Here is a 19,111-nt window from a genome sequence, read left to right as displayed (position 1 = left end):
CCAATCTTTTGCAATTTGATTTAAGGTGTGTTTCTTTAGTAATATCGTTTATTAGTTTCTGAATGACATCCCAATTCTATTGTGCAAGTTCAGTTATTGTGGTATTTCTATGTTTATACAAAGAAACTGAAATGTTAGAAGCTGGTATAGTCGAACCATCTTCGCATTTGTCAATCCTACTTGCTGCTTGGCTGGATATTGTTTTTTGCTTTTCCCTTAATGCTTTTTTTTTTACAAGGTGGTCACCACTTATCAAGGCCTGAAAGCCACTCAGGGATAAGGGTTATTGTAAGTACAGTACGTTAGTGTGGATATTTAAAGTGTCTACTTAAGGGGGCGGTTCACCAGGAATTTGTTTACATTGGACTTAAAGACATCCAAGTTGTAATCAGGAGGGAAGCAGGCAGACTGAACAGAGTTCCACAGGCATGCAGTTCTAAGAAAGAAGCTTCAACTTCTGTTTGTATTTAAACCTTTTTATGCAACTCTGTTTTTCATGCTTTTATTTCTCCCTCGCTTTTTAATTGTTACTTCGTTATTTCTTGACGGATTTCCAAATTATACGAGTTATGTTTTTTTTACTGTCTTTTCAACTGAAAAGTCTTTTGTTGTTTTTCATAAATAGCTTGATTTCATAGATATTTTCTATGCTACGTTTTCGTTTCTTTGACTGTTTTCAGTTTCTGATTAGAAATGTTGGCTGATAAATTCCAAAGTTTAAAACTTCTTATCCAATTCAACCCAAATAGATTTGAAAATGTTTTTAATGTACACCTTCAATTTTTTAATAGTCCCATACAAATTTACTGGCAAATATAATTCTCCAATAAAATTAATATTATTGCTATACATCATGCAACCTGACTTTAGTGTTTTCTGCAACGTTGGTTTGAGGGTTTCTTTCACACATGTAAATTTATAATTGAAAGGTCTGATCCAGTGTCCAACTGTAATTTCAGTTTTATTAAATATTTTGACTAATACATATTTACGTAAATTTTCCTCTGATTTTCCTTGGATTTTTTGGTTTTTGTCCGATTTTACACTGTGACATTTTGTGACTAAACTTGCCACAATTTTGACAAATTTTATTCTCAAACAGGCAGAATTCTTTCCAGTGTAATTCTCCATATTGGTAAAATGATTTTGGGGTAATGTTTTTTTAATTCTGAATAGTCAACTTGTTTGGAAAATTTGGATAGCCATTTTCTTTTTAAGGGAGTAATTTTTTTTTTTTATTTCATACTGAGAATGTGACTAAACATTCACATCTTTTTTTTTTTTTGAGAAATCATTTTTAAATCTGCACTATTTTCTTGACATACGCTACACTCAATTCCTGTTTTTAGAATCACTTCTCATCGTTATAACTATTTGGCAATCCTCTATAAGTTTATATAGAGCGAGATTGGATTCACTTTCAAGTTTTGCTAGTACCCTCCACCTAATCTCAGCATTTTCACGATAATAACCCATGAGCAAAAATGAGATATTTAAAATCATCTGCCAATAATTCTGCTAGTCTAAAGTCATTACAGTGCTTGTTTTAGACTGAACGCTACATAATCTTTGTTGTCCTGCATAGCCAAATTAAAAGATCTCAATAATTTATGAAACAGTGATGTATTGGGACTGAAAAGTTCTAATAGTAACTTCAGTTTCCACGAACTCCAGATTTGTAATCTTTTTAGATAGCATAAAAGATTAACTTTTTTCACATCAGACCAATCTTCGCAATCAATGTTGAAAACGTTTTCCTACCTTCTAAAGAAAATGTCAAACATTTGGTCTTGCTCAGGAGTACCTATGATGTTCCATATTGTTTCATGAAAATGCTGTGTTACTGTCCATGTTATTGGTCAAACCTTTGAGTAATTCTTGATTTTTTTTTTGTATATGTTCGATTTAGTTTGGTTGGGTTTGCTTGTGTTTGGTTTTACGGCATACCAACCTTTTTTTTTTTAATTATTATTTAATGCTGAGTTCCATAATTTGGATTTTCTTTTTGTCATTGACTAAATATTTTAACTTATTCAGTAAATCAAATCAGCCTTCTAGGATCATTAGGTGATTTTTTTTTTAATAAAGTTCGATTGAGTTAACATTCATTTGTATAAATCTACTTTTTTCAGAAATGTTAATATTTTGTTAGATTTTTTTTTTTTTAAATAGTTCTTTCATATTGTTAACATTGTAATAATTTTGCCTGATATGTGCAAGATCACCACAATTCAAAAGAAAGTGTCTTACCATAAAGGGTTCTTGGCATGCTAAACATTCTGAAGAGTCTTCTTTTTTAGCAGCAGGGAGTGGGTTATGTTCATGTGTCATATGCAAATGTGGGACAAAACCACCTCCTTCCTGCATGATTTTCTGAAATCTGGTAACCATTCTTCTATTGTGGGTTTGATTTTGAAAAGTTATTTTGACAATTATTCCATTGTTCTTGCCATTTCTTCATAATGAGATTATTAATTAGTTGTTTGTAGTTCGAGTGTGGAATTTTTATATTGCTTGAGTTTTAGTGCATTTTTGGCAGTTATGTCGGCTCTTTCATTGCCTTGAATTCCAAAATGACTGACGATCCAGCAGAATCTGATATTTTTGTTTTATGAAAGAATATGTATTCTTTGTAATAGATTGATGAGTAGTGGGTTATTTAAGTTTTGATTTTTTAAGGATTCAAGTATTGATAGGGAGTCTGAAAAAATTATAAATTTGTTATGGGTGAGGTTAGTAATGAGGTCTAGAACCAGGTCTATAGCTGTGGCTTCGACACTAAAAATTGAAACATAGTTTGATAGTCGCTTCTGTAATGTTATTAGATACTACTCCGCATTCAGTTCTATTCCTGTCTTTGGAACCATCTGTGTAGATATGCTGATGGTTAGAGTATTTTCCTTGAATGTTAAGGAATTTTTCTTGATAGGTTAGTGGAGGAGTTTGATTTTCTGGGAGCTTGTTTAGTGTATTTATTTGCTTCCCCACCAAAGCAAATTAGGCACAAGGCCGTTTTTAATATGGGGTAAAAACCAGCTCCCTTAAAAGTAGGCAAAAAAGGGGGCACTCTGGTTATCAAAAATAATAATTGTCCCAGTATAGAGGGTTTCCCCTCCATTGACTGGTACAAATTATCTTAAGTGTAGCATCTGCAGAACAGATACTACACTTTGAGGTATTTATTTGCACCTCCACTGAGCAAATTAGGCACAAGGCCGATTTTTAAAGTGAGGAGTGATGGGGAAATGGGGACCAACTCCCCGGGGAGTAGGGGAGCTGGATAGTGACAATTGGTATGAAGGGTTGCCCCTACATTGACCAAGGTCTTATATGTGGGGTCGCCCCCACATATGATCTTTGCTTGCAGTATCTGCCGGAACAGATACTACACTTTGATCCCAGCCCGAAGGCCAAGAACAGAAAAATGGCAAGCCTCTTTTCTATTTATTTCTGGGAGCTTGTTTAGTTCAAGGATAATTTCAAGCTCTTTTAGTAGCCAGAGTGGATGTTTGTGATTATGATACCTGCATCTTCCACTAGTGGTTTCATACAGAGACCAAAAGATTTTATAGCTTTTACTTTTTGGTCAAATAGGTTTTGGTATTGAAGATGCAATTATGGGCTGGAGTTGTTGGTTATGATTTTTTCCTATCAGAGTAATCTAGTGGGTTTGTAATAGTCGTAAGCAGGATTGTCTGGGCAAGAGAGAATTTTGGTTAAGTATTGTAAGGCTAGTTTCTTGTTTCGAATTGATAATGGGGTTCCTTGTCTTCTGCATAGAGACTATCTCAGTACAAGCCTGACGCCCCGATTCCAGTTTAATATTGGAATTTTTTATTAATTTTTGGATGATAAATTATTTGCAATAGTATCTGCAAGCATGTTGGCCATGTCCTTTTCTTAGGTTATTTTGTTATTGTTCATACAGAGGTGGTTGAGAGGGGAACTGGTGTTTTTCCTGATATTTTCCTATCATATTCCATATGATTTTTTGTCTTTGGTGTTATTATTGATTTTGTACACCATGATTCCCATTTGGCTTCTTTTATTATTTGGCGTGCTTTAGCTCTGCATATTTTAAAGTGGTTTCAATTCTGAGTAGTTAGTTGTTGAATTTTCTTAATGCGGCATGCCGTAGCTGATAGCCTTTTTGCAATCATTAAACCAGGGCCGGTTATACTCGGTCGATGATTTTGTTTTAGGCATGCATTCCTCAACTATTGAGATGATGGTCTCTGTAAGTGAGTGATCTGGTCTTTCATGTTTTCCAGGTAGGTTGGTTGGTTGGTTGTTTTTGTTTTACGGCATATCAACCCTTTTCAAGTTATTTAATGCCGAATCCGGTGATTTTGAAGAAAATTTTTTTAATAGAATATATTTGTTTTTTGCAAGTCAGTTTCTATTTAACCCATAGTTGGGACCCTAACAGGTACTACCACTCCGGGTCAGAGTGGACCTGGGAGCAATGGTAATTAAAGGGTGGCTCCACACTCTCCAGAGCCCGCAAGCTGGGGCCTAGCCATCGGATATAGTTTAAGGTCATATCCAGGATCCCCATTGAGGGACTTTTACCCTCTGCAGGGGGGCAGTCGGCGTATTCTAATGCCCCATCGACAGGGCAATCCAGGTAGGAGTTTGTGTTTGTATAATAATTTGAATTCATTCCAGTTAGCTTTTTTTAAGGTTCTAGCAAGGAATTTTTGAGGTTATTTCAGGATCAAAGTGTTCTTATGTTATTGGGAAGTGGTCACTTCCACATGCACTGTCCAGTTGTAATCCATAAAGATACTGGGATCACTTATAGAGAGGTCAATTGCTGAGTACAAGTTTGCAGCAGAGTGAATAAAGGTTGTTTTTTTTTTTTGTTATTATATATGCATAGGTTGTTGTTTTTTGTTATTATATATGCATAGGTTGGGGTTTTTTTGTTATTATATATGCATAGGTTGTTGTTGATAATATTTTCTATAATCACTCCTTTTCTGCCTGTGCCTGTAGGGGGCTACTATCAGGGACATAAGCTAGAGGGGTACTATGTGGGGAGTTGGGCAGCAAGATGTCGGTTCATGTTACACTTGAATTTCTGCATGTCACTACAGTTGGGGAAGCAGGAACTCGGAAGGGAATTCCAAAGTCTAACGGTTCTGGGGAAGAAACTACTGGAGTAGAAGGCTCTCTTACATTTAGGGATCTCAACTGAGAAGGGGTGGGATTTTGCTGCTTGTCAGGTTTTTCAGGGGTACTTACATCGAGGGGGCACAAGTGCTTGCATTTCTTCGAAGCATTCAATATTGAAATACTTGTAGAACAGGCAGAGGGATGCTACATTACGTCGATGGGACAAAGGCTGAAGCTTAGATGACGGTTCAGGACCTATTAGGTTGGCGACTCTCTTTTGAATCTTGTCTAGGAGGGAGAGACTAGTAGCAGATGCACCAGCCCAAATATGACAACAATACTCCATACATGGGCGAATGGTGGCCTTATAGAGGTATAGGATACTTTCGGGTGTTAGTAGCTTTCTAGCACGGTAGAGAGAACCTACCTTTTTCGCAGCGTTTCTGGCAATGCTCTCAATGTAATTTTTCCAACTCATGTTTCCTGTGAATGATAGGCCGAGGAGTTTAAAGGATGTGCTTTCAGATAAAGAGTCTTTGGCCATTGCTATTGGTGGTAGAAAAGGTTTCTTTTTGTTATTGAAGGAAACAAGTTTAGTCTTAGCAGCATTGAATGTGACCATCCATTTTTGTTTCCATTCCACTACAGATCAGAGGTCATCCTCTAGTGTTTTTGCCATTTCTCTAGATATGTGTTCATTTGTTTTCCTGTCGTGTCGGTTATAGAGAGTGATGTCATCAGCATATATACTCATCTCACAGACAATTTTGTCAGGGAGGTCATTTATGAATATTAGAAATAATACAGGTCCAAGGATAGACCCCTGAGGCACTCCTGCATTTATATCATATTGTTTAGATGTACGGCCATCGATGACAACCTAGATTTTTCTCTTATCTAAGAAGGATTTAATTATGCTAAATATTCTTCCAGTGATACCGTATGATCTGATTTTCCTGAGAAGGCCTTTGTGCCATACCCTGTCAAAAGCCTTAGACATATCTAGAGCTAACACTCTACCCTCCCCTGCTTTGTCAAGTGAATGGTATATACACTCAGAGATTACAGTTAGGATGCCTGCCGTGGAACGGGTTTGCCTAAATCCGTATTGTTGGTCGGTAAGAAGTTTAGCATCTGTAAGGTGATGGACTAGAGCTTGGTTAATAATGGACTCAAATATTTTGGCGAAAAGTGGAAGGAGGCTAATGGGGTGTTAATTTACTGGGTCAGTTCTTTCACCAGAATTCTTGCAAACTGGTACCACAGAAGTAGTTTTCCAGCAGGCAGGAAAGCAAGATTCCTTAAGGCATTTGTTGTAAAGTTTGGAGAGAACCAGCGCTACTTCGGCAGAGCACCTTTTTAATAGCACAGCTGGGATGAGATCAGGTCCACGTGCTTTTGAAGAGTCAAGATTTTTTATGATGGTATGCACCTGAGATGGGGTGATTTCCAGATTTCCATGCATCCAAATGGTTTTTAAAAGGTCTCTTGTAGACATAATATTGTAGGGCAGAAATTGAATATTAGAAGAAATTCATTCCGGTTGACTTTTATAACTCTGCAATTCCACTGGATTATTTTGTTGGACATGGCTAAATTTTATGTATTTGATTTTCTTTTGAATTCACCCGGCCTTTGAGCTTATGGGTTCAACTAAGACGTGAATACAAACAAGCCAGCATGGCTATCTTCACACACGGACTTCGATGCGGTACACACACAAACTCTCTTTCAATAGGCCCATCCAATCTTTAATCTACATCTCCATACAGTTTCCACGACTAACCCGTTTTATTATTCTAACGAAGATAACAAATAAAGTTGTTTATTAAATGTTAGGATGAGATGTGCTGTCTTCATTTGTACACACTGACCAACAACCCCGGTTTTGCTTGCCAAGTTCAAATCCTGGTCGTTCCACAGAAACACTTTCACTTAGGATGTTGGCAACCTTCATGTGGTTTCTCCTGTAAGTACCCAAAATCCTTAAAAGAATTCTTAATAGAAAGATATCAGGGAAATGAATACCAACACAATCATCATGAATAATACTCAACAGCAGCAATAACCATCATTATCATAATTGGTTTAACATCCATTTTACATAGCGGCATGTGTTGGACAACTTTCAGAAATTGACTTCTAAACTAATCTTTGGCTGGGCATTTATTAGAATAGTCAAAACATAATATTAATTATGTCAATTTTTTATTCTATCACATTAAAATGTGTAAGCTCTATTTAACATAACATGTTACCCATTGAGCTTAATTCTATTTGCAGTATATAATATATTCTGGGGATTTCTTAATATCGTATTTATTAATAAAATGCGGGTTATGTAATCTCAAAATAAGCCAATAGTTTGAGTTCTTTAGCTTGAACTAATATATATATATATATATATATATATGATTAGTTTTTTTTGGAAAAAGAATTCCAGCAGAGTGCTCAATTAAAAGGAAAATCCAAATTTTAAGAGCGAATATTGGCTGAAGAGAGCTTGATAAGGATACCTTAAACGGGCCTTATTATTGGGCTTGAAACCGACGGTACCAATGACCTGTCTCAACTAACAACTTTCTGTACACAAAATATATATATATATATATATATATATATATATATATATATGCTCCTATAAATGTATATAAATATATATTGATATTCATATTAAAAACCCTTTTTTTCTATATATTTAAAAAGAAAATACAATGTTATATATGGGTCATGGAATTGCATTCCTCTGCTAAAGATTTGGTTGATTTGCACATTCTTTTAAAAATTCATTTTAATTAATTCCCTATTAGTTTTTTTCAGTTTTCTTATGGGATGATCATCTTTAGTTAACTATTATGTGTAATTATATTCATGCAGATATTCTACATGATTTATACTTGCGTAATAGTTGCGTATGAAGGTTATAGTAAACACAAACCTCTTTCTATATATATTTATGTACACGTATATATATTTGTTTAAAAAATTTTGCCTACCAAACTCCTCTCAGTTTTTGGTCTACAGATATGGAACTTAAACTATAGGATATTTGAACCCATGCAAAACTTTATATTTGGGTTTTAGCCAGAGAAATCGGTGCAAAAGTGTGAAAATTAAAAAATATGGAATTTGCCAGGTGAAAGTCGTACAACAGCATTACAAATATGCATGTGTAACGTAATAGCTATTGGTTCATGTTTTAATTTTTAGCCTTGCAGCTAACATGTCTTCATAGCTCAGGCATTAACGTCAAAGGAAAAAGTAAATTGTAAGCTAAACGTTCTAGTTTCGATTCTTTGTGGTGGCACACAAATCATTTTTTTTTTTTAACTTTTTAAATCATTACTATATATTAGGTCCAATATAATCTATAATATAAATTACACCTGTCTGTTTAAATGTATGTATGTATGTTTGTATGCCTCACAAAAGCTTTCCACAGAGGCGATGGATTTTCACGAGATCAGTATCATTTTGAAGCTCAACTCTTTAGATGACAAATATTGAAAAATTGGCCACAAACACTAATCTCTTCACCCTCAACTGGGCACTTTTCTACAGAGAGGGATCGCTTTTCTGGCAATATTTTCGAACGTCATCGCCTCTTTTTGATTATATAGCTTTAATTTAAACCTACTTTACTTCCGGTTTGGCGCGATGGGCACAACAGCTAACATGTCACTTTTTTTTTTTTTTCACTTCCTTTTCCTTCTTCGCGGTACGGATTCGAGCCTGCCTACTACCACTTTTTTTTCGCTCGCAACTTTTTTTTTTTTGTTCAAGCAACACCCTTACACACACACACACACCTCCACTTTCTTTTCCGCCTTTGCATCACAGGTTCGAGCTTGCCTGCCTACTAAAACTTTTTTTTTTTTTTGCTCAACACACACCTACAAATACCCGGGCAATGCTGGATACCCAAGCTAGGATAATAATAAATACGAAATCTGCATTAATCAAAATATCATATTTAAGCATATTTTATGACCAGGCAAAGCCGAGCAAGTGAGTTGCACAGTAATGTTTATTTCTCTTCTAAAGACTATCAGCATTCTAATGATTTCTTTTGGGAATAAAACAAAAAATAAATAATATAATAAAAATGTTTTTAAAAAATGTTATAGAAGGCAAACTTAGTTACTCTTCTACTTATCTAGATAATTTGTTTGTGTTTTAACTTAATTTAAAGTATTTTATTTAATAACAAAACAGATTGCAATGCCTGTAAATTAAAAAAACATGGTGCTTTCCTTACAGCCAGTTTGGAGCTTATATAATCGCCCAAAAATCGAAAATTAATCAAAATATTGGCAGAAACACATCCAATAAATGTCACCAATCGTGAAAAGATGTAATGTTTTCCCAGTTGAGTTTCCATCTTATTTCAGCGATTTGTTAAAAAGATACAATAATTTTGCTAATTGATCGAATGAAAATAAGGAAAACTCGTCCATTTTAATATATGATGCATTTAGCAACATAAGTTATTTTGAAAGTTGCAGGAAACACTTGAAAATTTAATGAGGAAGCGAATGTAATGGCTGCTTTTTATGACTTTCTAACGACGTCAGCTAGCGTCTTTATTAAGTGCACTTTTAAAACTATTAACAAAGAAATGAATCAAGCACTTGTACTTAGCCAAGTATGCCAGTGAAATTAATGACAGACTGAGGAGATTATTAAAATAAGATATTAAGTTTTCAACAAAAGGAGGTCAACGAGTTAATACTGATTTTGTTGGGTTTTTTTTTCTTTTTCTTTTTTTATATTTTCTTTCCAACTGAATTAAAACAAAAACTCTTAAATTTCAGGTTATGATTTTAGCGAAAAGATAATTTTATTAAGGTACATTTTTATTTCATCAAGTTAAATACTGTGAGATTAAATTAAACAAAGTCAGAATCAGCATCAACATCATCATGAACCTTGTTTTATATTTTTTTTTTTTTAAATGGGTGAAGAGGTAACAAGAGAATAAGAAAGGTGAGGAGGAGTTGAACGTTTAAGGGGCAGTTGAGTTTTGGCATAACTATGAGGCAGTTTGGCCTGTTACGTTTCTCCAACCAGATTGGCTCAGCCAAGACACTTTGTTAAATGAACTTGTCTCGATTTGGTCAAGCAAATATTCAGTGCTGCAAGTTTGTTATTCATCTAGTTAGACGGGTACCATTTGTAATTTCAAAAAATAATAAATATTTATTATCTATAATATAAATCTCACCTGTCTGCATGAATGTATGTTTGTATGTCTGCCTAAAACTTTCGACAGAGGTAACAGATTTTCACGAGATCAGTATCGTTTTGAAGCTTGACCCTTCGGACGACAAATATTGGCTAAAAACATTAATTCCTGCATGCTCAACTGGGCACTTTTCTACAGGGAGGGGGTCGCTTTTTTCGCTGATATTTTCGAAAGTCATCCCCTCTTTTCGATTGACTAGCCTTAATTTAAACCTTTGCCTTTTCTGGTTTGGCGATGGATACAATAGCAAAGACGCCATTTTTTTTTTCATTTGTTTTTCCTCCTTCGCAGTACGGGTTCGAGCCTGCCTACTACCATTTTTTTTTGCTTAACACACACCTCCAAACACCCGGGCAACACCGAGCACCCATGCTAGTTATAAATTGAACTACTGGCTTTGCTTGGTCAGAAGAATCTTCATTCCAGCATGGACTGGATACATGACGGCTTTAGGCTGGAACAACATGCAAGACGATCACGGCAAGTAAGTACACATAGTGAAGTGAATGAGCATATGTTCATCTTCACATGCGTGTCCACCTAGAAGTCAAAAACTACACATGACCCACTCACAAAGCAGATTTTCTTCTTTTTTTTTTTATATAGGCAAAACCACTTATCAAGGCCAAGAGGCCACTCGAGGATAAGGGTTAACGATTGTACAATAGAAATTGGACAATATAGTACTCGTTAATAATGGAAATTCGGTAAATTTGTTACCTTATATGGAACAGCTCATCAAAAACTTGTTTACGTTAGACTTGAAGACAACCATAATGTAGTCAGTTGGAAAGCAGGAAAACGGAACAGTTCCATAGGCGTCCAGTTCTAAGAAGGAAGCTTTGTTCATGGAATCTACGTCTAGGTTTAGGCACAGATAAAGAGTGGGGGAAATTGTTGATAGTGTTTTCTGCTAGACGGGTGTTTCTTGTGAAAGTTTAGCGAGGAGGGACCATAGATTGGAGCTCAGTCGAGCACTTGCCATGAAAATAACGATAAAGCAGAGACAAACTCGCAACATCTCTTCTGTGAGAAAGAGGTTGCAGGAAAGAGAAAAGGACATCCCCTACGAGACTATGAAATCTATTTTGAACTATCAAGACTGGATAAGTCCTTTCTAGCAGCTCCTGCCCAGATGTGGCAACAGTACTCCATCCTTGGACGTACCTGGCTCTTATATAGATAGAGAATTGCATCAGCAGTGAAATATCTACTGGAGCGATAGAAGGATCCTACCATTTTTCCAGCGGTCTTGGCAACGGATTTAATATATGTGTTTCATTTAAGATCAGGAGTAAAGGTCAAGCCCAGAAGCTTGTCAAAACATGAGGCCTACCCAAGACGAGAGCCATTCATTTCAATTGATGCCAGATGGGGATCAGAGCGTTGATGATGTAAAGATAAAAGCTTGGTTTTAGATGCATTAAAAGCAACAAGCCATCTTTCCCCATTGTACCACTTGCTCAAGATCAGAGGAGAGAGAATCGGCGAGAACTTGGTCGTTTACAGTTTTAGATGTGCTACTGTAGATAGTAGTGTCATCAGCATAAATGTCTATGAATGATGTAAGATCATTAATGTAGATCAGGAAGAGAGATGGACCCCTGATGGACTCCAGCATTAATACTGTGAATTTCTGATTTCTGCCCGTCAACCATTACTCTTCTGAACCTATCAGAGAGAAATGATTTAATAATTGAGAAGACATTTCCAGTTATACTGTAGCTAGAGATCTTGTGAAGTAAACCTTTATGCCATACTCTATCAAAGGTCTTTTCATATGTCAAGAGCAATTGCCCTAGAAAGGTAGCCTTCTTCGAGAGATTCACTAATCCTATGAGATATAACTGTAAGCACATTTGCTGTAGATCTAGCAGAACGGAAACCATATTGTGTGTCACTAAGGTTATTTTTTGCTGAGATGGTAGATTACTTCTGTATTTAACAGATTCCAGAAACTTACTCATGACGCACAGGAGACTTATTAGCCTGTACGGAGAGGGAGATGAGCGATCACCTGAATTCTTAAATACAGGGCATACTGATGAGATCTTCCAGGGTGATGGGAAGCAATTCTCCTTAAGACAACGTTTAAACAGTTTTGTAAGGATGGGCACTAGTTCTGGTTGAAGATAGTCTTTTTTAACATTATCCTGGTCAAATATAAGCACATTATTTTTTTAATATTTATTTTTTGGAGGGAGGGGGTCAATTGGAAAAGAATTACTCAGAGGAGTTGATATTAGAGCAATTTTTAAATGTTATGTAGTAATTTGAAACTTCGTTGGGTGTTATTTATTATTTCTCAGGCTTCAACAAAAATAATATCTTTGGACTATTGTCCTTATCAACAAGTAAATTTTTGGTAGTTATGCAATATGTGAAAGAAATCTAAGGGACACAATTCCGTTTTATTTATAGGAGTAGTAGATGGAAATTGGAATTGAACAAACAGTTTAACATGTCTGTTTCTAACATCTTTCTACGAGATATGAGCTTTTCAGTATAAGTTTAATTTTTATTTCTTAAACCAGTTGGTTACTTGATTTGCGGTCAGCATTGCATTTTGTCACCAGCCTTAGAAAAGAGCAATAAAATGGAGCATCTTGACACCAGAGTCGCCTTACCTCAAAGAGGGTTATGTTCAGTCACCGATCTACCCACGGTGGATGACACTTCATCATGCCAAAACTCAACAAAGGTATGGTATGCATACTTGTCAGTGATGTTTCTCACATATGGTAAATGGACCAAGTACTCCAGAACCAGTAAAAGGAAAAATAAATCAGCAACCAAAAAGGTTTGTTTATGCGATTAAACTTTTTTGTTGCTGGTCCTTTTTATGGCATCGGACAAGTACCGACACCAGTTCTCAAGGTTTGTTACACTAAATGTTTCATAAACCACAGAAACACATGTTTGTGTTTGTAGCTGTGAATGATGGGAGACTCTAGCAACAGAATTGCCTCGTCACTGCAAGCAACACAGGTGGTTGCTGAATGATGGTTGGCATACCCACAATGTGGTCAGTGCTGCACTTCATCATACATACAGACACCATATTGGTCAACAACTAGCAAAAGTGGCAAAATCATTGTGTCCATAAGTAACTGGCAATGTTTCTACTGAATTCATTACCCCTCCTCACTCCTTTCCTTGCCCTTTCCCATACTTAGAGTTCTTCCTTCATGTCTATCTGCACGATACCTCACATAGTGGGAAAGTATACATAACAATGACCACAGGTTTTTTTCATTAGGGCTGAAAACCCCAACGCTACCAGGAATGAAGAAAATTTGATGCAATCTATTATACATGGTGAGCCAGTTTGTCTAATCCTGTCAGGCATTTTGTGCAAGCAACCTTGTGTTGCGTTGGCACCCCATCAATCTCAGGCATGCACGAAAGTAAAGACAGGAGAGAACTGTGGAAACTTTGCTATCATATACTTCAATGTTCAGATTCTAGTTGTATCCGTCCGACAAGATCTTTAACAATGCAGTTTTTGGCCATTCACATCAGTGACATATCAGTAACCCATCTGACCTATCCTAAAATACAGACCAAGGATTCTTAACTGGTCGTAAATCACAGGAACTTCTATAACTAACAACAAACGTCTATTAAAGGGAAAGAGAATGTTCTGCGGTGCTAACCATAAGGTGTTGTGGCAAAGTTGTCCGGGTATCATCAGGGAGTCGTGGTTTCAGGCATCATCTTTTCCTCATCTCGTTAACCTCCTAGGCAACACCAAACACCTTTTCTTGTATAACAAAAGCCAGTGTAGTTTGTTTCTCATGTGTAATACAGCATTTAAACACATCTGTTATACGTCTTCTCTTCTGTCACCATCATCACAGAGGACTCACACGTTTCCTTTCACAAGAAGGAAAGCTTGTCACTGAAACGCAATCAATTCCCTCACGCATGCTACGGAATTGCAAGGCATTAGCTTCAATCCTATTCACACCCATCACGTCTTGAACTAGTCCTATTTTTTCGCAGAGTTAAGTCACTGCATGCATATCATCTTTGGGTTGGTTCCTTTTCCAAGTACGATTCTGCCGACACTAGCATAGTGAGCAACCAGGAACTTGAAAGATGGCAATTGCCCACTTGTGATGAAGCCAAAGGAAATTCTATTGCGAGTTCTAAGCACCTTTGTAGTGCAAATTGATTGTCAGAAAAAAACATACAGCCAAAAGATTAATTGACTCATTTAGTAACTTTAGAAGTTTAGCAAAGTTTACTCTTAGGATAGATGATGCTCAATGATCAAAATTCTATCCAGTAAATAGCCTTGACATACTAACTCTAAATGGGTCAATTCTACTGACCAATGGAGTCAATCCAAATTTCCAGAGAAGTGCTGAAAATGAATACAAGTGATAAGTGGGCCACTTTTGATAAGCATAACCGGTGCTGTGAGATGAAACGAACATGACTGATGAAGGTGCTTAACATAACACATCTGAGATCCCCAAAAGAGTGTCAGTCGATATTGACAGCAGGACTGCGGCCACACAAGTCTGCCGAATTCACTTGCCTCAAAAAACGGATGTCAAACCTTTACAACTAGAAGAAGTATTAACACATGTAACAAAACGATGGCATGACAAGAGATAGCACCAACAGCTGGTTCAAATCTTAATGATAATAACAAATATATGAAGAACTTCAAAGACCAAAGCAGAAAATGGTGCCATGCGAATAGTGGTTGAGTCAATCACTCCTGACAAAATGTAATGCGGGATATATTTATTTAGTCTCTTGTAAAATTGCTGGTGTGAAAATTAAGATACCTCTAATTTCACAAAAATTAGAAAAGTAAGTATAAGAGACGAATAATTAAATATTCTGCACATTAAAATTTCTTTGGGGTATTTTAAAGGTATTTTAGGGGGCATATGGATACAACTTCCCCATTTAAAATTTCCAAAGATTTCAAATTTGCATTAAATTTGATCCATAATCATTAACACCAATTAAGCAAGATTGCCTGAATTGCAATTTCTTTAAAAAGCTTAAAACCATTTTCCAGAATCAAAATCATGTATTGGATTTTGATCAAAATTAATAGAAAGATTCTAGACACAAAGTTTGATTTTAATGTACAGGAATATAAGCATGCTGCAAAACTGTTCAGTTTGAGAAATCCGTTTAACCGAAGATGGATATTCTTATATAAACTTTAAGTTTTCAACTAGAAAAAAAAATAGTTTCAATCTGTAAAGTCTATTATATAAGAGGAACTCTGTGTGTGTGTGTGTGTGTGTGTGTGTGTGTGTGTGTGTGTGTGTGTGTGAAAGAAAGAGAATTTGCTCCCTATGCACCCCGAAACGGCTGGGACGATTTTTTTTTTTTAAATTTCACACAAATGTACTTTATGTGTCTGGCAGTGTTCTCAGATAGGTTTTGTATCAGAATGTCTTTGATAAGTGCCGATAATAATAAAAAAATTCTGATGAAAGAAGGAACAGGCGATTTCGACTAACGTTAATGCCATGCACAGCCTAAAATTACAAGTGCACTTGAGAAGTTTTATTACCACACAAGCAGAAAGGCGCAACATATAAAATCAACAATAGGTTCTATAATATGATATTGGAACATTTCAAATGCAGGTTTCTGTTTAAAGCACAACTAAACCATGATACTCGATTATTGCATTTTTAAGTTGAATTCAAGCCATTATATAAAATAATTTTAAAAATCAACAGTAGGCTCTCTACAGTGCAATGTAAACTACAATGTATTGTGAACTAAGTCACCATGTATAAACTTGTGAAGTTTCCTTCTGGTGAACCACATGAGAGCAGGCAATGAATTGATTTGATTGAAAAATGGACGATTTCACTGATTTCAATGAGAATAAATATGGGCAGATCTTCCTGCTCCCTCCATTTTGATTACAATAAAATAACAGTGGGTCTCCGTGCTAGTAAAAAGCTGAAAACAGAAAACTTATAAGATATGGTTTGGTTTTGTCAATAAAAATAAAATACGAAGATCTTGCACGATTGCTTCAGCATTAATTTATTTTTAAAATTTATGGGGTTTTTTTTTTTACAAAAAAAATTTCTATTTTTCTCATTAATTTTATCTTTACATAAAAGATCTGAAGAACTGAAAAAAAACAAATCCAAACTTCTTAAAAATATTTTCTTAAAGAAAAAGGAGTTATGAAAACAGAACTTTTGTAAAAATATAAATTTTTAAAATAAATTAACTCCGATACAAATTTTTATTTAATATATTTGGGTATAGTACTTGATTTTCATTAGCTTTTTAACTAACACAAACACAGGCATATATATATATATATATATATATATATATATATATATATATATATATATATATATATATATATATTCATCAATAAATGTATTGATAACATGAACTAAAAATAAAATAATATTCTTTCAAAAATGCTTAATACAATGTTAAAGCTTTTATAAAAGCTATATATATAAGTAACCCTTTATTTTTTTACTAGCCGGGTGCCCGGCATTGCCCAGGTGTTTAGAGGTGTGTGTTGAAAAAAAAAAAAAAAAAAAATGTGGTAGTAGGTAGGCAGGCTCGAACTTGTACCGCAAAGGAAAAGAACATGAAAAAAAAACATTTTTGCTGTTGCGCTCATTGCCAATCTGGAAGTGGCCAAGGTTTAAATTAAGGCTAGTCAATCGAAAAAATGGGATGATTTTCAAAAATATCAGCGTAAAAAGCGATCTCTCTCTGTAGATAAGTGCCCAATTGAGGGTGAAGGAATTAATGTTTTTCGCCAATTTTTCAACATTTGTCATCTGAAGGGTCGAGCTTCAAACTGATACTGAGCTTGTGAAAATCTGTCGCCTCTGTTGAAAGTTTTAGGCAGACATACATACATACATTTAAACAGACAGGTGAGATTTTTATAATAGACGGGATATATTTATTTTTATTATTAAATATTATGTGCATAAAATGTATACCCATATACATGGATGTTTCTAACTTTCAGCCATCATCAGCATGGGTTAAGATTAAACTCATGCTTTGGTGCTCTACCAAATGAGCTACAATGATTCAGCACTTGAAGGCACGTTTTTTTGTTATCACTTAAATTTAAGATTTGTTGTTGGCGTTTTTTAGTGATATTAACAACAGTGAAATGTTATTTTTTTTTCGACTACCTTAGCGATTTTTTAAGGAGCGAAAAGGTATTTTTGTTTTTATATATATATATATATATATATATATAAATGAATGGAACATATTTATTTTTATTATTAAATATTATTACATGCATAAAATGTATAACTATATATATATAGCCTGACAAAGCTTTGAATAAAATGAATGTTAAAAAAAAAAATGCAGTTTAAATTCGGGAGGGGGGGACTAAATTTAACCTATCGCAGACTTAGCACCTACATAATCCAAATTCTAAAAAGTTTATGATTACAAAAAAGAATTCAGTTATTTAAGGAAAAATATAAAATAAATAAAGAAAAAAAAGCCTTAACTAAAATTGTTAAATAGAAATAGACTTAGCACTTGCATAAGCCGATTTCGCAAAAGTCTTCAATTACAAAAAAGAATTTAACTATATAAGGATGAAAAGAGAAAACCTTAACTAAAATTTTGTAAATTAAAAATGGGGATCCTCAGCTGCTTACCATGTAGCTGTTTCGGAGATTTAAAAACAGGGACAGCTGTTTATATATATATATATATATATATATATATATATATATATAATAAACTTACCTGGATAAATATTTCTAAGGATTGTCGTAAGTAAACATCTGACTTTAAATAAAAACTTGCTACATGCTAAAATCATTTCAGCTGCACATAAACTATACGGAATGAACAAACAGATTTGCTACTGCAATATCATTCCAATAGTTTAGCAGAAAAAAAAGCAAAAACAATCAATCAAGGCACTTGACAAAAGAAACATGAAAAGAACCGCAACTTACCCGTAAGTGTGTTAACCTGTACTCCTGATTCTGAATCATACAGTATGGCCGTCCTATCCCAGGAGGCTGAGATCACCTGTTCCCCTCCTGTCATCCAATCGGCTGCAATCACAACACATGTGTGACCGGTCAGTTCAACAGCCGGAGTCTTGACCAGAGCAGCTTCATGTGAGGGGTCAGTACTATCTGGAAAGAAAATCAAAAACATCAATACAACATTATACCAACGGATATTTCACTTTTATTTTTTGTTGTTTTTATTCATGTAAGTTACCATAAACACATTAAAGATTGAATTCAAATCCAGATTGTCAACTAATGCTGTACAAAGCTGCTTTAAAACTGAATATAGCAGTCATTGCCACAACCTCATCTGACAATTTTTTTTTTTTCTTAGGTGATTACATGTGAATACCTCAAAATAATATTTTAAAATTTAAAGAGGGTGATTAGTTTTGCATATAAATCAAACATAATGATTCCCTGTTTTTGTGTTATAACTTTTTAGGACAGTTAATTTTTTTTTTAATCTCTAACCCTAAGTCTGACTGGCAAAATCGTAAAACTACACGAAATCGACTTAAAGTCAGAATTTATCTCAGATGGCCAAAATAGGTTAACAGTTCTAGAACATTACAATCGCTAAAAACGGGATCATTTTTCGTTAAATTGGGTAGCACTTTTATGCCTGCTACCAATTCAATCTGCTCTGAATATGTTAAAAATGAAAAATAAAACCCTTAAAATAATTTATTTTTCGGTTTATTTTTATTATTATTAT

At 34.9% G+C, this 19,111-nt stretch overlaps 1 protein-coding gene across 1 annotated transcript in view; it reads right to left on the bottom strand.

Annotated features, from left to right (window-relative positions):
• Positions 1–19,111, bottom strand: part of LOC145258166 (WD repeat-containing protein 37-like) — a gene marked incomplete in the record, with an annotated part of 749,116 nt that overhangs the window by 502,999 nt on the left and 227,006 nt on the right. Inside the window, 1 exon segment of the mRNA XM_080115977.1 lies at positions 18,331–18,516. Within this exon segment, the coding sequence (XP_079972103.1) occupies positions 18,331–18,516 (186 nt within the window).

The sequence above is a fragment of the Euprymna scolopes genome, chromosome 33, assembly GCF_053919585.1.
Source record: "Euprymna scolopes isolate OS-2025 chromosome 33, ASM5391958v1, whole genome shotgun sequence".
Taxonomy (NCBI): domain Eukaryota; kingdom Metazoa; phylum Mollusca; class Cephalopoda; order Sepiida; family Sepiolidae; genus Euprymna; species Euprymna scolopes.
The sequence above is the reverse complement of the archived record's forward strand: the minus strand, read 5'-3'. Positions and strand labels throughout refer to the sequence as shown.